This window comes from Camelus dromedarius, chromosome 35, assembly GCF_036321535.1.
Source record: "Camelus dromedarius isolate mCamDro1 chromosome 35, mCamDro1.pat, whole genome shotgun sequence".
Taxonomy (NCBI): Eukaryota; Metazoa; Chordata; class Mammalia; order Artiodactyla; family Camelidae; genus Camelus; species Camelus dromedarius.
This window is the reverse complement of record NC_087470.1, coordinates 13,157,414-13,178,649: the sequence shown is the minus strand read 5'-3', so window position 1 is coordinate 13,178,649 and position 21,236 is coordinate 13,157,414. Positions and strand designations below refer to the sequence as shown.

At 47.8% G+C, this 21,236-nt stretch overlaps 1 protein-coding gene across 1 annotated transcript in view; it reads right to left on the bottom strand.

Annotated features, from left to right (window-relative positions):
- Positions 1 to 20,977, bottom strand: part of VOPP1 (VOPP1 WW domain binding protein) — a 93,951-nt gene extending 72,974 nt beyond the window's left edge. The window contains exon 1 of the mRNA XM_031445015.2: positions 20,805 to 20,977. Coding sequence (XP_031300875.1) covers positions 20,805 to 20,858 — 54 coding nt within the window. The 5' untranslated portion in view covers positions 20,859 to 20,977. The remainder of the gene's footprint in view (positions 1 to 20,804) is intronic.
- Between the last annotated feature and the right edge of the window lie 259 nt (positions 20,978 to 21,236).

Genomic DNA, 21,236 nt, shown 5'->3' with positions numbered 1-21,236 from the left:
ACCAGCCCACGAAGCATAACAGGGCTTTGCGGATGCCTACTTGCAACAGTCTTTAAGCTTCAGTGCCTCAGTTTCCGCACATGTCGAAACTAAACAGAAAACCCCCATCTCCTTTTACTGCACGTGTGACCTTTAACAAATCACCTAACTTCTCAGCCGCAGCGGAGTGACCGTGTGACAGGGTTACCGTGGGGAACACAGGTAAGGCATGCGGCACACCGTGGGCACGGATCAGACCCAGCTCTTATGGGCGCAAGTGCCATCCTGGTTTGGTGCGTTGTCCTGGGTGGCCTTGTCCCGAAGTGTCCCCCTGTCAAAGCCTCTTCAGCCCCGGGACCCCCCCAACTCCCCGGCCCCCGGCCCCCTCATTAAGCACAGCGGCGGCCAGTTTCTTTCACAGGAGCAGTATGCCTTTGGCTGCGAGCATAATGCTTTACGATGAATTTTAAAAAGAGACCAAATTTCACTCACATAATTTCTACTTACAGAGGCCTTTCAAGGACTATAATCCTACTGATTTAAAGACGGCTTGCACTAGAATTCCTTCAGTGAGTGAAAGTAAAACAAAGCACACAAATACAAATTAACAAATAAGGCCAAACTGTCTATAAACCAACACCCACTTGTTTTCTTTTACACATATTATAAGATGTTTGCCAACAGATTCTCCTAATAGCTCGTGCTTGGCGACGGCCCAGTGGGGACGTGTGCCCAGGGCCTCCCACCTCGCCTGTGCAGGGACCACGCGCTCACAGTTACGAGGCAGAAGGCCACCGCCTTGCCTGCCACCTGCGCAGCCGAGCTGGTGACGTGGGGGTCTGGGGGAGGGGGAGGCTGGCAGGGCTGCCGCGCAGAAGATGTGACACAGAGGCCACAGAGACAACCCAGTGGGGCACACTAGTTCCTGAGCTGCCTTCCTGATCTTAAGCTGGTTTATCCGTTTCTGGATTCCATGAGCCAGACTCCCCATCTTCCTCGTTTCCACATCCTATTCACAATAAAGACGCACCACTTAGGGTAACATGGCTGAGTTTCTCAGACTCTTAAGAACCAGAAAGCCCTAAATGTGAACCATCCAGCAGGACCTCCTTCCAGGCCAGGCCAGGCCAGGCCAGGCAAGACCCCCAGAGAAGAAATTATTATTATTATTATTATTATTATTATTATTATTATTATTATTATATAAATATATACATTTGGGGCAGGGGGACCACAATATTTAAGGACACAGACTCTGAAATCAGTCTGATGAGGTTAGCATCCTGGCTCTAGCTGGAAAGTCTTGGGAAAGCTTCTTCATCTCCTGTGCCTCAGTTGGTTCATCTGCAAAATGGACACAACGCAGCACTACGCTCAGAGAAGGGCGGTAGAGATGAAACGCCAAGTGTCTAAAGCAGTGTTTGGCAGGATATCCGCGTGACGTAGAGTAAAAGGTCCCCAGCTCACGCCCCGGCCCCCCCCCCATTAAAGAACAAGCTGGCATCCATCCACAGGCAACAGTGTCTTCGTGGGAGCTTTTCGATTCAGGCAGGAAGCTTCAAAACCCTAATGAAGCCCGAGACCAAGACCTGGAGAAGGCAGGCTGGCCGACGGCAGCCCTGGCTACAGGCCCAACGCAGCTCTGTCCCCCGTGGACTTGGCTCTGGCCCAGCCTGGCCGTGGTCCTGCACAGAGCCAAGCTGCCAAGGGGCCAGGAGGGGCCCCACGCGCCCACGTCCCTGGTAACAGGACCTCCAACACAGACCCTGAAGTGGCACTGTGACCAGGCTGCAGCCCTGCCCAACCACAGGCTTGGAGGCAGTCCCGTCGCCCAGGGGACAGAGAGTAACGGGCTTGCCCATGGTGGACACAACCATAGATCTGACAGCAGCCGCGTGACCAGGCTCCAGCCCGGCTCAAATTCAGGTGCAAAGGCAACCCCACCAGTCTTGGGTCTCCCTAAAATCAGCCTGTTAAGACAGGAGGACGGGTTTGCTCCTTCAAATGCACAGACAGCAATGCCAGGCTTCGTGGACCACAATGAGTCAGGCAACCATGAGCCACCACAGAAACCAACCACAAAGAACTGGGAATCAATGACTCTGCCCTACAACGAACTCAAAATAATTGCCTTAAGGGAGCTCTGCAAACTACAAGAGAACACAGGCACATAATCCAACAAAATCAGGATAATGCTACACGAATGAGATGAGAATTCCAACCAAAAGATAGAAATCATAAAAAAAAAAAAAGACCCAAACCAATTCTGGAGCTGAGGAACACAACGAACAAAATGAAAAATCCAGTAGATTCCTTCAACACTCTGCGATCAAGCAGAAGGAAGAATCTGTGAACTCAAAGACGGGTCATCTGAAATTATCCGGGGAGAGTGAAAAGGCGAAAATGAGAAAAAGTGAAAAAAAGCCTATGGGACGTACGAGACGCCAATAAGCAAATCAAAAGATGTACCACGGGGCTCTGAGAAGGAGGGAAGAGAGAAAAGGGCAGGGAGTTCACTAATTAAATTATCAACAGTCAAATGCAAGGCGGAAGTTTTAAAAGCAGCGAGAGAAAAAAGATTTATAATTAGAGGAACCCCTATAAGGCTGTAAGTGGATTTCTATGAGTGTATAAAACTTACAAGCCAGGAGATACTGGGATAATTCAAAGATATATTCAAAGTGATGAGAGAAAAAGATGACCAATGAAGAATTCTACACGCAGCAAAGCTGCTCTTGCCGAAATGATGACAAGATAAAGACTTTCTCAGATAAACAAAACCTGAGGGACTGACTCATCACGCTAGACCTGTCTTCCAAGACACGCGAAAGGTAATTCTTTCAGTTGAAATGAAAGGAGGCTATTGATTGAGGAACACGAAAACGTAACGGAAGCATCAAACTCACTGGTAGACACATAATCAAATTCAAAACACTCTAATACAGCAGTGCTGGTGGGAAAATTACTTTCACCTCGAGTATGCAAGTTAGACACAAAAATATTACAAACAGCTACGGCTGCGATGATTTGTTAGTGGACAGACAAATACAAAAAGAAGTTTGACATCCGTAGCATACAATGTGCTGTGGGGACTTCTTGTGTGCAGCTGAAGGTAAGTGACTGGCTTAAATTAGACTGTCAGCACTGTAAGCTGTTTTATATAAACCTCATGGTAACCACCAAGCGAAAGCCTACAGCATAGGAACGAAAGCTTAAGAGAAATGACGCAAAGGAAATACTGCAAAAAATGATCGAATCCCAAAGGAAGAAAGCAAGCAGGCAGGAAAGAAGCAAAGAAACTATAAAAAAAAAAAGTCAGAAAATAATAAACAAAATTGCAAGAGTAAGTTCTTACCTGTTAATAATTAATAATTTAAATTTAGATTAAATTCTTCAATCAAAAAAAAAACAGAGTGGCTGAATGAATGGAAAAACAATACCCAGCTGTATGCTGCACACGAGAGACTCGAGCTTTAAAAGCACACAGAGGCTCAAAGGGACGGAAAGACATTCCATGCAAATGGTAACCAAGAGAGAACGCGGTGTCTATAAGCTGACCCTCTTAACAACACCAGTTTGAACTTCACGAGTCCTCTTACATAATACACTGGTGTTGCTTTCATTTCTTTCTTTTTTTAAATTTTATTTTATTGAGTTATAGTCAGTTTACAATGTTGTGTCAAATTCCAGTGTAGAGCACAATTTTTCAGTTATACGTGAACGTACATATATTCATTGTCACATTCTTTTTTGCTGTGAGCTAACACAAGATCTTGTATATATTTCCCTGTGTTCTACAGGATAATCTTGTTCATCTATTCTGCATATGCCTGTCAGTATCTACAAATTTCGAAATCCCAGTCTGTCCCTTCCCACCCCTTCCCCCCTGGCAACCACAAGTTTGTGTTCTATGTCTATGAGTCTGTTTCTGTTTTGTATTTATGTTCATTTGTCTTTTTCTTTTTTCTTTCTTCCTTTTTTTTTTTTTTACTGGTATTGTTTTCAATACATACATACTAAATAAGGACTACACGAGCCACGGTTGAATTCATGGATGTGGAATTGCAAATACAGAGAGCTCACTGTAAAGTTACATGTGGATTTTCAAATGCGTGGGCAGTTGGCACCCTATCCGCCAAAATGTTCAAGGCTCCGTTGTTCTTATATCAGACAAAAATGACCTTAAGTCAAAACTGTCAAAAGAGACTAAAAAGGTCATTATATAATGATAAAAGGTCAATTCAACAGGAAGCTATGACAGTTATAAATATTCACCCAACATCAAAGTATCTAAATATATAAAGCAAATATTGACAGACCTGAAAGGAATTATAGACAGCAGTACAGTAATACTAGGAGAGTTCAAGATCCCACTTTCAAATGGATCAGTCACCCAGGGAGAATGTCAGGAAGGAAGCAGCCTAAGTACACTGCACAACAAATGGACCTAAAGGACATATCCAGAACTTTCCACCAACAGTAGAAGAACATACATACTTCTCAAGTGCATACAGAACATCCTGCAAGATAGAGCACGTGTTAGTTCACAAAAAAAATTCCAAACAGATCGAAGCATTCCAAGCTTAAAGCCTTAAATTTTAAGAGCTAAAACTATAAAACTCCTAAAGAAAACATAGGGGGAAAGCTCCTTAACATAGGTCTTACCCATATTGTTATTTTTTTTAATATGACACCAAACACACAGGCAACAAAAGCAAAAATTAACAGGCATGACCACATCTAACTAAACGACATCTGCACAGCAAAGGAAACAGTCAACAAGGTGAAAAGGCAGCCTAGAAAGTGGTAGGAAATATTTGTAAACCGTACATCTGGCAAGGGGTTCACATGTAAAATAGACAAGGAACTTAAACCATTCAACAACAAAAACAACAATAAAAATTTGGCTAAGTACCTGAATACACATTTTCCCGAAGAATACATACAGTGGCCAACAGGCACAGGGAAAGGTACCCAGCATCACGAATTATCAGGGAAATGTAAATCGAAATCACAATGAGGTTATCACCTCATGGATGGAGCAAAGGAAACCATCAGTGGGAAATGTAAATTGGTGCAGCCACTATGGAAAACAGTGTGGAGATTCCTCAGCAAATGAAGAACAGAGGGAACACAAGATTCAACGGTCCCATTTCGGGGTACAAATCCAGAGGAAATGAAATCACTATCTTGAAGAGATATCTGAACCCTCATGTTCACTGTAGCATTTTCCACAATAGCTAAGATCACAAAACAAAGTAAGCCCAGTGGATGAATGGATAAAGAAAACGTGATGTAGTGGGGGGGCGGTACACCTCAAGTGGGAGAGCACCTGCCTAGCAGGCGTGAGGTCCTGGGTTCAATCCCCGGTACCTCCTCTGAAAATAAATGAACCTAATTACCTCCCCCCAATGCAAAAAAAATTATAAAAAAAAGAAAATATGATATATATACACACACACACAATATTTACTTATTTAAATAACAGTTACATAAGTAACGTGTTTAAGTAAAAGTAATTTATTTATATATAAACATATTTATTTAAAATATATACTAATATATTTATAATGGAATATTATTCGGCCATAAAAAAGCATATTCTGCCATGGACAACACAAATGAACCTGGAGGACATTAGGTTCAATGAAATAAGGAGATTCACAGAGACAAAAACCACACGATCTTACGTACACGTGGAATCTAAAAAAGTCAAACTCGCAAAGAGGGCAGAATGATGTCTGCCAAAGAGTTGAGTGGATGGGGAAATGGGGAGGTGTTGGTTAAAGGGTACAAGAGTTCAGTTATATAAATCAATAAAAAATGGTAAAAAAAAAAAAAAAAAGAGTTTAGTTACGTAGGGGGAGTAAGTTCCGGAGATCTAAAGCACAGCATGGTGACTGCACTTAATAAAACCATTAATTTGCCAAGAGCCTTGTTCTCAGTACACATGTACAAAAGGTAACCGTATGCGGCGATGTTAATTAGCTTGGTTGTGTCAATCACTTCACAATGTATACATATATCAGACCATCACATTATACCCCTTAAATGTACGTAAAATTTTAACTTGTCAACTAGATCTCAGTAAACTTGGAAAAAAGAAAAGAAGAAAATTCGAAAGACCCAAATTTTTTTATTTGAATAGTGTTTGGCACAGAATAAACACGCAGGAAGTGCTAGTTACCGCATCACCACCATCATCTTTTAAGTCAGAAAAAGTAAAGAATGTTGGAGAGTCTGAAAAATACTCCAGTGTAAGATGTTTCAAAAAAAAGCAGTTAAAAAACCCCACATCCTAGCAAGAAGGTTTCTGCACGTGTTTACATCTGAATCACTGGGCTGATTTTTGATTCCACAATGCTGATCCCTAAGGACCCATCTAACACCGTCCTCGTCCAAAACGCGTTTCTCACCGGGAAAACCTGGGGCTGGGGGAGCCAAGTAGCACCGCTCGGCCGGAACAGAACAAACACATCGATGTCTTAACAGACGCTGGAGAAGCTGGCTTATCTGCATCTTGTGCAGAACCAACTACCCCCACCCACGATGCGACCACAAGGACAGAACCAGCCCCAAGTCACGGCCGAATGACAAAGTGGAAAGACCCCGAGGACAGCACAGAGCCACAGCGTGAACTGACCCTGAGGGGACCCCAACCACGCAGGACTTGTTACCAGAGGAAAGAAGACACGTCCTCAAAGTTTACATCAGTTGAATGGGTTTCCACCTGGTAACCCAACTGGTAACACAGTCTAACACACACAGGGAAATCCTTCTGCGTTTTTTTCATATGCTCACTTTAAACCTTCCCCCAGAGAAATAAACGCAAACTCACACAAATGACGTGAATGTTTCACACCCACTGACTTGTGTACATGCTCACAACCGCACGGAAGATCGACACGGGGTTCAACAGCAGGTGGACCCTGCCACCCTGGATGCTCTGACGCCAACCCCAGCCATCTGTGCTCAGGCTCCCGAGAGCCACGATCAGAGCCTGGGACACAGGCAGCGTGACCGCGCCGTGGGCTGTGCCATCCCCACCGCCCACGCTCACCCATCGATCCCCCCGCGCGCTGCCCCCAGCCTCCCTGTGGACACAGACCCCGCAGGGCAAGGACTTCAGACCGCGGCCTGAAACACGGGATGCTGAAGGGGTGCCACCAGAGCCCGCATCACTGATGGCACTGGGTGTCAAAGAGCGAGCCATGGTAGTGTCCTGAGACCTTTTCAGCAATAATGTGGACTTGCTAAACAACAAGAGAATGCCAAGGGGAGGTCGGGGTTCAAGGTCAGCGAGGAGCAGCTTCACTGGAAAGCTGTCTAATACTTCAGGCTTCCTTCCAAAGGCTTAACTGCATCAATCATATGTGTGCTCCAAGCACACAGACACCTTAGGTCAGCAGGACGGTAGGTGTAAGGTGGACAGTCAAGGCGGTGCTTCATCCGGGGACCCTCACCTCCCTGCGATGATGGCTTCAGTGAGCTCCTGAGCCATCTACCGAAAGCACTAGCCCCGTGACACTCACCCCTGTGAACTTCCCTCCACCCCCGGCAGCTGCGCAAAATGCACCACAGGGTTACGCTGACAGCCGGGGCCGCGGCCCAGGAGGAGGCCCCCAGGAACAGTCCCTGGCCGGCTGTCCCGGTGACCGCACCTCACACCCGGCGCAGCTGACCGAAGCCCGGGGGTCATGAGCTCACACGGCAGCTCCTTGCCTGCGAGGGAGTGGTCGAAACACCAATGGCATCAAATAACCCAGAGCCAGCTCCGTTGTGCCAGAAACCTCTTCCTTATCCGCGATACTGAAGGAACTAAGAAAAGTTAGAAGGTAACCCTCACCTTCCACTGAGGTGACCAACACCAAGAACTCAGAGCACGAAACAGACCTAAACTTAACTCAACGAATCCTTAACGAGGCTTTGAACTGCTCAGGTCAGTGACCCAAAGAACCGCCTCATTATTTGCCAATAAACTGCAGAAATATGCCACTAACAGTGGCTCAGGTACAGTATATATTTTAAGAAATAATTTTTTTTTCAACCCTGTGGTAAGCAGAATAATCTCTTCTGCCCATCAGAGATGTCCCCGGTCCATCCTCGGAAGCTTCCACGGCAGAAGGGCTTTGCAGGTGGGATCAGCCAAGGATCCTGAGCTGGGAAGATGCCCCAGCTAACGCAGGTGGGCCCAGTGTCATCCCGAGAACCGTTGTACTTGACAGAAGGAGGCAGAAGGGTGAGGGAGATTGGAAGACACCACACTGCCGGCTTTGAAGATGGAAGAAGGGGGCACCAGCCAAGGACTGGGGACAAGTCTCTAGAAGCTTGAAAGATGAGGAAACAGATTCTCCACTAGAAAGAATGCAGCCTTGCAGCCCTGCTGACACCCTGATTTTAGCAAGACTCATATAAGACTTCTGACCTGTAGAACTGTAAGACAAAAATCTGCGTTGTTTCAGGCCAGCGGTGTACGGTAATTTGTCATGGCAGCCATGGGAAACTAACACAGAGCTCACAGCACAGCATCTCCACCCTCCCCCTCTCCTGAAGGCTCCCGTCTGATGGATTTGCCACACAGACTCACCTGGCTCCCAAGGGACCTCCATTTTTTTTTTTAACCATCATGCAGTCTTCATTTCCCAAGCCATCAACCCCCTTCTAGCCTCACATGCTCCAGCAGTGACCCTCAGTGACCCTGAGGTGGTCGTCAGCCACCTGAACACTAACCCCCTAGAACTCTTACTCCAGACACGCCACCAGGCCCGCAGCACTAAGCCCAACTCTGGTGCCACCTTCCCATTCGTCTGTCCCCATGCCACTTGGGGGGCAAGCCAGGACTCCCGGCTGTATCCACAGGACTATCAAAAACGCTCAACCCCGGGGCAGCCAGTGTGGAAAACAGGGTGCAGATTCCTCAAAAGACTGAAAACAGACTTACTGTATGACCCAGTAATCCCACTCCTGGGCATATATTCAGAAGGAACCCTAATTCTAAAAGACACCTGCACCCCAATGCTCACAGCAGCACTATTTACAATAGCCAAGACGTGGAAACAGCCTAAATGTCCATCCAAGGATGACTGGATAAAGAAGAGGTGGTATATTTATACAACGGAATACTACTCAGCCATGAAAAGGGATAAAATAATGCCATTTGCAGCAACATGAATGGCCCTGGAGATTGTCATTGTAAGTGAAGTAAGCCAGAAAGAGAAAGAAAAATACCATATGAGATCACTCATATGTGGAATCTTAAAAAAAAAAAAAGACAAATGAACTTATATATAAAACAGAAACGGACTCACAGACATAGGATACAGACTTGCGGTTGCCAGGGGTGGGGGCGGGGTGGGAAGGGGTAAACTGGGAGTTTGAGATTTGCAGATACTGACTGGTAAATATAAAATAGATAAACAAGATTATACTGTGAGCACAGGGAAATATATTCAGTATCTTGTAGTAGCTCATGGTAAAAAAGAATATGAAAATGAATATATGTATATTCCCGTATGACTGAAGCATTGCGTTGTGCACCACAAATGGACACAACATTGTAAACTGACTATAACTCAATTAAAAAAAAAAAAAAGAAAAAAAAAGGCTCACCTTCAACTCCACCACGGATGCTCTGAGATGCTAGGATGCAGCTCCCTGGGGACCGTTCCCCCAGCTGCTCTCTCAGGCATTCCCCACTGCTTGAAGTGCAGACCCTTCTCAGCTCATCTTCATGGTTAACTTTTACATCCAGGACATCCCACCAGCGTTGCCTCAACCTCTTTCCACTAAACCTCAAATATACGTGCACGTTCCCTCCAGCTCATCCCCCTCCTCATTCCACTCCTCAGACCCCCACCCTCTTTCCTGGCGCTAACCTCTACATCCAAGCTCTGATCTTACCTCCTGTCTCTGCTCAAGAAGACCTAACAGGCAGGCAAGGAAGATCCCTGAGCTAGGAGCTTCTGGGAGTAGATTGGCCAGGTCCTGCAACTCTTACCTGTGTCTTCCCAGACATCACCTGAGGGTCTTTAACCACAGTGGGAGCTGAAATGCCAAAGTCAGGGGGAAGGGGAAACGCGCAGAGGAAGTGTGGTGCCTTCAGGGACCCGGAGCAAGTCTTGTCTGGCTGGAAGGACCGAAGGCTCCCATCTCACCATCTCATCAGAAGCACCTCTCAGAAAGCAGAGCTGCCTGGGGCCCACACCCAGGGACACATGCTGTCGCTCTGGGCTGCAGCCCAAGGCGCAGGTAATGGCTCAAAGCTCCCCAGGATCAGACAGGCAGGGAGGTCCTCAAAGGATCAGAGACTTAACTAACGAACACTCCTCCATACTGTTAAAAACCTAATTTCTAGACCGTAACTCCCATAGCCCTCTTTTCCTAAAAGTGACCTGCCAGGGAACTCAGGTTCTGGTGAAGATGCTGGTCAAGTGACCAAGCTGGTCCCCCTTTCCCCGTCACCCTTCTCCTCTTTACAAAGCAAGGCACACCTCGCCCCAACTCCTGCTCTTACTGGGATGCGCTGCCCTCGAACTGCAAACTGTCCCGGGCATCAGATACCAACCCTGCCCTCGGGGACTGACTCTGCTGCTTGCTGAGACGGTAGGGAAGGGTTCGCTCAAGACTCTGCACTAGCAGACAGGGTGACGGAGCTCAACTCCAAACCCAACAGGGACCAACGGGGGTTTACAGCCACGGAGCAGAGCGACGGGGTCAGGGGGTGGAAAATCACTGAGAGGACACACTGAGGGCGGGGACATTTTTGCGAAACTGATTGAACAGAATTCTTGCTGAAGGCAGGTCAAAGCATTTGGATACCAAGGGCAGGGGTGTTACTTGGCAAGATTCTTGCTGAACTTGGCTCTGTGCAGACGGACCCAGAAGGGCAACCCAGGGGCCTGGTCAAGAAGACCCTCAGAGAAAGCTCACTGAGGTTCTGTCAAGGAGGCGGTCTCCGTCAGAACACACTTTACCGCTGCTCTTAAACTCTTTGCTTCCAACTAAACTGAAAAATGACCTGATCATAGCTGACTATGAGGTTTGGGCCCATGAGCCAAAAGAAGTTCAATACAAAACTTCTTCCATTTCTACCAGTGATACATGATCTAACTGGAAAAAAAATCCTCACCCAGCTCACGCAGAAATTCCCTTCCAGTAAACTTGTCTGTTGAAGACTATTCAGTTTGAAATATATTTACATTGTTTCAATCAAATGTGTAATGATAACTCCATTAGCCAATTTTTTTTATTGAGTTATAGTCAGGTTCCAATTTTTAATCTTTGAATGGCTTATCTGAGGAAATGCTTTTAAAATTAACTCAAGATATGTATTTCTGTTACAAAAAAAGATAGATATTAAAAAACAAACTTAAGCATGGATTTCATTAAAATTCTGCAGGGTAGAAAGAATGGAAGCAGAAGGTCAGAGAAAAGGAAATGATACAAAATTTCCAACTGTTAGAGATGAGCTTGTTTGTCTATTTTTAAAGGAATGATAATGTTAACTGAAGAAAAATGCACAACCTGAAAGTTGAGAATTATGGGGGTTTTTTCCTTCTATTTTTGATTTGGTCTCATATTTCTTTTTTTTTTAATTTTTAATTTTTAATTTTTTTTTTTTTTTTTTTGAGAATCATGTTTTATTCGGCAGACATACTGAGGACTTAAACCCTGGAGACAGCCTCTCAGACAGCTCGGAGGGACTGCTCCAAAGAGGTAAGGGAGGAGCCAGGATGTATCGGAGTTTCTGCAACAAAGACCAGGTAGTCTGAACTTCAAAACATTGCTGTTAATTAAAGAAAACCAGACCATCTCGAGTTAACGAATTTTGCACTTTGCTCTGTATGGAAAGATGCAAAAGTGTGGGCTCTCTGAAATCATTTCTTTGACATGCACCTTAGCTACTAAGGCCAGTATGCTGTTTTTCTGCATCCTGAATCCCCTCAGGGTGCCCAGTCGTGGCAGCTGCAGTGGCTGATGGCCTGCCGGCCGCAGCATCCTTTGTTTACTGATACGGCAGGCGACACTCTCCATCCACAAGAATCAGTATCAAATTGCAGCTGATATTTTGATTCCACTGGATGCATTAAAAGAATGATGTTCTAGTTTAATTTCAAGTAGTTTTCAGAATACCTGAGCGATTAATATCCATTGATCTCACTGGAATAAATTCATCGATCATTTAAAATCTGTAATGCAAAGGATTCCATAAAATGTGTGACGGGGTATACGGGTTTTGAAAATGCCTCCAGAGAGCATACAAACCCAATTTTTGACAATCTTTGAGCTAGAGAAAAGTGGTCAGGAGGAAAGCGACATGAAATAAATTAAAAAAAAAAAAAAAAAACAAAACAGAAAGAAGCCAGGGTTCCTGAAAAGAGAGCGTAAGGCTGAACTTCTTGGATGGTACCTTGAGGTCAGCAGACAGCAGACTGAGGTTCTGGAGGCTTCATCGAAGACAGGGATGCCCTGAGGCTGGGGGACCTGCCTCATACACGCCACACCCTGCCAGCCCTGCTTCTTTTCCATCCGACTGAGGAACGAGGTACCGCAACTAGAGCTTCACAAACACACTCCCCACCCTCCTTAAGAATCTGAGATCTGTCCCCACCCTCCGAGAAGCCATGGTTGGTTTGATTCTTGGGACAACACTGGTCACAAATCACCAAACGCCATTAGACTGAGATGAGCTAAAAGGGTGTCACTCATCGTCACTTGGTTAAAAAGTCAAGATGTGACCTGCGCGGCTGCTGCCTTCCGGCCCACCACCCAAAAAAGCATAGACACGGGGAGAGAATGCCCGTTGGGACCCTTTGATGACCTTACCCAGGGCAAAAATTAAGAGCCAAGGGTGACAGTAATCGCAATCTTCCTTTCCTTTGTTTCGGCCACTAATGACCGAGCCTAGTCACAGATACACTAAAAAGGCCAAAAAAGCATCATTTTTAAACAAAAAGGTATTTGGGGCCCTCCCTCTCTGCAGACGTGCAGCCTCCATTTCTGGCAGGAAACCCGGGCGAAAAACCTTGCTTAAAAACAGCTGACCGTGTTCACAATCTGTTGGCGCAACCTGTGCGGAGCTAAATTCCAACCGGTGGCCCTTCCCAGAGCTTCCCTCAACACCGAGGGCCTTCTCTTCCTATAAGGGACTCAGCTAAACCAAGGACAGCCTGAGGAATTTACCCCAAAGGCTCCCAGCCGATCCACAAAGCACCGAGATCCCACAACATGGGGCTATGGCGCCACCTGCTCTGGCCTGAATGTTCATGTCCCCCCCTCTCAAAATTCACGTTGAAATCCTAACGCCGATGTGGTGACTTAGGAGGTGGGGGGCTTAAGGGTGTGATTAGATCACTAGGGTTGATGGGATTAATGTTTTTATCAAAGAGACCACGCAGAGATTGTGCGTCCCTCCCACCACGTGAGGAGGTGCCAGGTACGAACCAGGTATGAACCAGGAAGAGGTCCCTCACCAGAACTGGACCAGGCTGCAGTCTTCCCAGCCTCCAGAGCTTCTGCTCTTTGCAAACCACCCAGTGTTCTGAAGTTTGTTACGGCGGCTCAGATGGACTGACACCATCTAAACAAAACATCACTGGCAGGAGTCTTCTGTGCTTCAAGTTCAAAATCAATCATCAATCAACGTCCAACCTCATTTCTAAGATACTACCTCAGTTCTGTGCCCTTGTCAAAAGCTCTGAAGTCCACAGCTGCATTTCCTGAAAGTGTATATACTTATACTCACTGCCTCCCTGTATTCATCCACCACCTGACTCCTTAAATAGCAAAAGGTCACTGTTTCCTGATCACCAAACAATGGTGTCGCAAAAGGCTTCTTGACTGCTCGGCAGCATGAGTGCAAAGAAGCCCCACATTTAGATACTTTGCCAGAGTTCCAGGCCCTCATTTGTTGGGTCTTTCTTCACCAAGAGCAAGTGGTCAAGCACTTAAAAACACTGCATATTTACAGCTAAATTCTGACTTTTAAAAATTAAGGATATCGGTGTCAAAAATCTTAACCATATACTTCACCCTCGATGTAGCAAAACCATAAAGGATACTGGATTTTTTAAAAAATAGTATTCAGACAGGTGTTGACAGGCTTAAGAAGTTGAGGTGAAGGAAGTAATGTAAAATATAATTAGAATCAATATATCGTCCTCAATTTGGGTTTTAAATATGATGCTAAACCGCTCTGCAACTGCAAACTCAATGTGAATCTCTTGGCTTATCTTCTCTTCGCGATGAAAAGGTCCAAACAGGGGCGGTGACAGTGCCAGAGAGACCGCACCTGCAGGGCGGAGTGTGTCTACCGCTCAGACAAGGCCCAGCGGGGAAGAGATGGGAGGCACGCCGGCTGACAGAATGCACTCAGCACCAAAGTCACCCCTTCTCAGACAGTGCCATGTCGCACGAGCTGCTCCGGGTCAACCTCAGAGGGCAGGATCCCAGGACAGTCCAACACAAATACCACGCAAGCGGACAGCAACGTGACCGTGACCGTGCAGATCTCCCAAAGACGCAGTGGCTCACGAAGCCTATGAAACAGACAAACGGACGTGGCAGGTACCCGTTGGTAACAACCCAACAGGTGGCTTCATTCCTTTGATAACTATGTAAGTTCAAAAAGCTAAAGCTCTGAACATTCTTAGAAACAATAAACAGTACATATATGTAAATTAGAACTAAAAAATATATGTGCAGTTAAAAAAAAAAAGGCTTATCAAGCCATGAAAGACACAGAAGAAACTTAAGAGATATGTTACTAAATGAAAGAAGCCAGTCTGGAAATGCTACAAACCGTACGATTCCAACCAAATGACATTCTGGAAGAGGCACAGCTACAGAGACAATAAAAAGATCGTGGTTTCCACGGGGTTTGGGGGGAGGGAGGGAGGGAGGGAGGAAGGAACAGACGGAGCACACGGGATTTTTAGGGCGATGAAATTAGTCTGTGTGACACCGTAGTGGTGGCCACATGTCATCATGCACCTGGCAAAGCCCACAGAATGTCCAACACCAAGAGTGAGCCCTCATGTAAACTGTGGACGTTGGTTGATAATAACGTGTCCATGTTGGTTCACCGATGGCACCAAAGATGCCACACTGACGAGGGATGCTAAGGGTCAGGAGGACGTATGTGTGGGTGGGGAGGGCTCTGTGCGAACTCTGTGTTTTCTGCTCAATTCTGTTGTGAACCTGAAACTCCTCTAAAAAAACAAAGCCTATTAAAAAAAAATAACCCAACAGATGCCCAAAGGAAAAATGATATGAATTAAAAAGACCAAGAGAAGCTGGAGGTGGATGTAAGGTGGGGTTTGATTAATAGACTAAATAATTCTGGGGGGGAAAAAAAAAGAAATAAAACCCTTACTATGATCACGCCCTTAACTTGCAATGTCCAGTGAAGGCTGTGCTGTTACACATCACAGGGTTTTAGCAGAAAAGTGAATCTCCCTTCCTCGCCCCCAAATTGACTCAATTCTAAAAATGGGTTCTTAGGATAAAATTCATTCATCTTTGGGGGAGGGTGCAGCTCAGGGGTAGAGCGCGTGCTTAGCCTGCATGAGGTCCTGGGTTCCATCCCCAGCACCGCCATTAAAAAAAAATAAAGAAAAATGAAGAAACCGAATTGCATCTCCTCTCAAAGGAAAAAAAGAAAAGAAATGAGAAATGATAAGACAAACAACAAATTAATTCATCTTTCTCATCTGGGCTTTGTTTTCTCAAAACAACACTCCATCAAGCTTTCTCCCCCCACTATCATCTATGAAATTTTGATCCCTCTTTTAAAATGGATTCACTCTGAGCGGCCGTTTTCTAGGAGCCACTTTTTTCAGACAGTGATGGTTTCCTGAGCGCTGCCCATGCAGCTTGGCAGTTTTCAAATTCGAAACCACATCTTGTGAGAAACGACAGACGGAGATGAAGCCTGGAGGGGAACACAGTGGGGACCAGCACAGCTGTGTTCAGACGCCGAGGGGCGGTCATCGTGATGGCACTTCCTCTGAAAAAGCCCAAGGAACAGACCTAGAGCCAGGCGCAACGGCGCAGACATTTCTGCTCAACGTAACAGAAAACTTTAACCGCGGAAATGGGCCGCAGAGTTGATGCTTTGTTTTGAGACAGTGAGTTTCCAGCCCTAGAAATATTCAAATAAAAGTCAGCTCCAAGTCGAAGCACACGTGGCCCCCTTCAGAGCCCACAGCTTATCGATCGCCTTCCCCTCTCTTTCTAGAGACCTATTCAGACTCTTCTCCATGGTCATCACCCCCCTGATCTACTTATTCACTCAAATACGCACGGAGTCCCTGCTCTGTGCCAGATACGGTTCCAGGAGCTGGAGCGGTTTCAGCTAACACAATGGATCACTAGATTATGGAAAGTAAATTCCATGTTTTGAAGACACAGAAAAAGGAGGGGCTTGGTCAGAGCAAGATCTTGGTAGGCCTCACTGAGAGGACACACATGGGTTCTAAAAAAATGACGTGCCACCCCATGGTGAGATATCCAGTGGCCACCAGCCTAATCTATGGACTTCTGGAGTCACTGACCAACCCCCCCCCCAGCTGCGTACAAACCAAAGGACAGCAAGGGCTCATGAGGCTCCCAGGTCTGGGCCCAGAGCTCTGAGACCTCCTCACTCACCGGGAGCCAGTTCGCCCCACTTCGGAGTGGCGTCCTTGCCACCAGGTTCACTGATCACTGCCACCTCGCATCCTTTCGCCCCTGGCCTCCGGTGGAGCTTCCAGCCCTAACAGACTCCCTACAGGCTCCTTTCTCATTCAAATCGCATGTTGCTCAGAAATCTAAAAACTCTTAAAGAGTGGGAGGCTTGAAACGATGGATTTCAGAAAATTGGCACCCAGAGGCTGCCGCATTCGTGGCAATCCCAGGGCACAAACAAGCATTTGGCACGAGACAGGAAACACTCTTAAAACATGACTTGGGTCTCATTTCAAGACTCCTGGGCCTCAAAATACAAAGGACTTGAGAAAAATACTCAATAACCCTCTTATTTTTCCCTAATTGCAAAAGACAATGCTCCCTTCCCGATCCTCTCTCTCTAAGACAAGACCACTGCTTTCTTTCTAGCCCAAGAAGAGCTGTTCATTGGCCAGAATAATTATGAAACACACGGTGGCCTTGCTTAAAGTTTTCCAGCTTTTGGCTCCAGGAGAGGGTCAGAAAGCTACTGATGCCAGTCTCTTAAAAAGATCACCTGGCACAGAGTTCTTTCCCCCGTGAATGGGCACAGTGGGACCCCCGACACTGGCACGCGAGGGTGTTACACTGAACGGGGCGCTGCGCAGTTCTGGGCTCATTTCCGGAAGGACAGAAGCCAGAACAAACACCACTCAGTCTATTACAAAAGTGTCAACAACCCGGCCCCCGGGAAGAAACTGCAGTGACATAGCTAGAAAGCCACGCCCTCTGATGAAGGCCCACAGGAGCGCGTCTGATCCAGGCCTAATGGCTCCCCAGGGTCAAAGGCACCAACAGCTTTCAAACGTCTTTTCTTTTCCAGTTTCTAAGGTGCTCTGCAGCCCAGGGACGGCCACTGGGAGCTGCTTCACCAGGGGTTCTGGGAGGCAGCTCTCAGCATTGTCACTCTTCCTAAAGGCACTGTTCTCAGGGCCTCACATGAACCAGGGGACAGAAGACAATCACAGAATTTTATGACCCCAAAAGACCCCCTACTCTGTGGCCACGCTCGTGGCCCGGGGGCCTGGGATGTACGCAGAGTGACCGGGGAAGGGGGAAGATGAAACAAGGGTCCTCGCAGGCTCCCCATGCAACTCACAGGCAACTCTGAGTTAACAGGAAGGAAAGGCCACTGCGGGAATCAACTCCCCAGGAGCCTCCCCGGGGAAGGGACACTGAGATCAGCGGCCTGTTTCCACTTTGTTAAAGCCCTGCCTGGGCTTCGGGCGAGGGGTGCACACCAGGGCTTCCAGGACGGTCCCGCTGCCTGGGGTACAGCCCCCGATTTCAGTGTGGATGCTAAATTCTGTGGTCCCCTAAGGAGATGTGGCTGAGTTCCTAGAGGGCACTTTCTGGTTTATCTCCTGCGTGGACCGAATACCTCTCTAAGTCGACCACCGGCCTCGGGAGCACCCGTGTGCACACCCTCTCCATGTCTGTCTGTCCAGGAGCACAGCACAGGGAGCGGGGGCCACCGCCTGAGCTGACATCTCAAGCCCTCCCACCTCACAGCAGAGGGACGAGCTCTTTTAACACCTCCCATTTGAAACAAAAACGGGAACACAAGCAATTGATAAGATGAAGGAGTTGATGTTTGTCAAGTGCTCAGAACAATGCGTGCCTCAGGGTACACACTCTGGAAGTGTTTGCTAAGTAACAAACACACAGTCTTTACGTGTAGCAGCTAAGTGAATTTTTATAAGAGGATGTGAGGCAGGGGAGGAAGGCTCTTCTGAGACAGCTTTCAGACACATCTCCCTGCTCAAGGACCCCTTGCTAGCTTAACCCCCGCGTGCAATCTTCCTGCGTGGTGCTGGCTAGGAACAGGGTGCCAGAGGAGGGGCCAGGACGGCTTAAAGGCTGCCAGGTGGCTTCTGATCAACCACACCAGGACTGCGATGAAACCAGCTCAAGCAGAACAAAGAAACAAAGACAAGAATCCCAGGTTGCAGCTGGCTGTCAGAAGCCTTCAAACATCTCTCTCGATCGTCTTATGCCCTCATCTGGAAGATAGCCCTCGGCCTCTCCACATCATCGGCAACTGAAATCGCACATTTATGCATGTGATTCAGGGCTTCAAAAGCACACGAGGTATGCTGGTAACACCCAATTTTAGGCAAAATTCAGAGCAACCCGCTTCAGATGACAACATCTCAGATGTATACCCCATGTATAAAATTCCACACGATAGATTAGAAAGAAATCTCCTTAATTCCTTGGAGTAATTCCTTGGAGAGATACCTCTCTGCCACAGACAAAACAGGTGCTTGGAATAATCATCCCATGAAAACAAAAATCACCAGTCATCTAAATATTTGACTTTGTGCCAGCATCCATTTCGTCACTTAAATTTTAGTGTTGTCACAGTTCCGCCTAAGATTGTTTGAAGTTTTCAGGCATGACTTGAATTCTCTGTTAAGACCATAAATTCCTGTGGACGAAGAATGTCACCTGCCATATTCACTGAACAAAGGATGTGGCATCCATCTAGCCACCAGCCACTGCAGCTGCCCCAGACAGCACCCTGTGGGGATTCAGGACGGAGAAAAACAGAATTCTGGCCCCAAGACAGTTAAGTTGCAGATCAAAGGAATGAATTCAACGAGCCCTGACTCTTCCAGCATCTTCCCATACAGAGAAAGGCGCTAAATTTAACCTGAGATGTCTGGTTTTCCTTAATTAACAGAAATTAATTATTCCTATAATTTATTTTATTTTATTTTTGCAAAAATATATATCCTGGCTCCTCCCTTACCTCTTCCCAACAGTCCCTCAGAGCTGAAAGACTGTGTCCAGGGCTTAAGTCCTCAGTAAGTCTGCTGAATAAAACTTAATTCTCAACTTTGCAGTTGTATGTTTTTGTTTTTGTTTTTTTTCCCCACAGCGGCACTCCTGTGCAACTGAACATCTATTTTGGGAAGAGGCAGTCTATGCTACATTCAGGGGACAGCACCACACTGAAGACCTGGGGAAGACAGAAGAAACAAATGCCAGATAATTTCATCAAGTGCTGATTAAAAAGTGCGGGGACTGCACGTGTAGGTACAGATACATTTGTTTTTTTATGCGAATAGTGGCCTCAGACTCATTTCCCCATTATCCTGTCTCGTAATCACCAAGGCGATGTGATTCGTAAGGTCATAGAATTCTGAATGAATGAAAAGAATGCAAGTGGAGGGAAACCACAAAAACAGAAACCACTCTGCCAGGGAGATATAAGAACAAAACAGGAAGCCTTTGTTATGGCGGATTCTGGGGCCAGAAACTTGGCCATCAACCTACCTTTTAGGAGAGCATTTGTAACATATCTTTCTTTATAAATGGAGAAAACCAAGGGGTGATTTCCAACACGAACACCCCACTATTAAAGAAAAGAGTTTAAGACCACAAATATTAAAGACAGAAACGGAACACAGTCTCATCACTTACTCTGACTTCATTAATTTAATACACATTCACTTCAAAATAATGGAGCTGAGCAGGGAACGGAACAAACCCTAATGCAAACGACACCCCAGAATCCCACGAGCTCACATGTTAAGAAAGCCGCTCTGGCAAGAAGGAGGTGGCCCGCGTCCGAGGGCGCGACTTCCCAGCCGGGGACAGCCGAGGTCCCCACGGCGGCTGCGGTCACCAGCGCCTCCGCCGCGACCGCTCCAACAAGTCCAGTCCCCGGTCCAGGCTCCGAAGGCCACACCCACCCTGCCAGCTCTCCAGGGCTTTCCTCTCGTATCTGAAGCTTTGGCGCTGTGTTTTCACAAGGGCGACGTTCCCTCTCACTCAGCCCTGCCGTCCGCCTCGCGCTCCCGTGACATGGCCCACATCCGCGTCCCCGCGCGCTTGCACCGTGACCCGGCGGCGCCCCCGCCCCGCCCCGAACCGCTGGGCCGCTCCCTGGACCCTCACCGCCCACCCCACCCTGAGCCGGGCCCCTCGGGGAAGATGCTCCGGGGTCCTCCCCACACGCGTGGAGGGCGTCAGAGGAGCGGGGGGGCACTGGGGCGACTCCCCGACACAGAGGAACCCGCGGCTCTCGGCCCTCGGCCTTCAGGGCGCCCCGAAGACGGGTTCGCGTGCGCCTCGGGGTGGCCCCCGCCCAGCCCGGCCCGGCGGGGCCCTACCTCCGCGAGCAGCCCGAGCAGCAGCGCCGCCACCCTCCTGGCCAGGCGGCCCATGGCTGCGCGTCCTCCTCGCCGCAGACGCGGGGTAGCGGCACGTCCCCTGCGCGGCGGGCGGGATCCGGCCCCGGGGGCGCACGAGCCGGGGGCGCGCGAGCGGGCGAGGAGCGGGGATGCGCCGCGCAGCCTTCGCCGCGCCCCGCCCACCCCGCCCCCGGCTCGCGCGCAAACCCCGCCCACCCCACCCCGGACTCGCGCGCAAACCCCGCCCCCCGGCTCGCGCGCCCCACCCCGGCTCGCAACCCCCTGGGCACACTCCTGGGTACCAAGGTCCGCCCCGCCTGAGTGCGCGCGCCAGGGGCCCCGAGGGCAGTAGCTGGGCAGGCGAGGTGCAGGGTTGCTGCCAGGGGTCTCCTCCCTCTAGGACACCGTCCT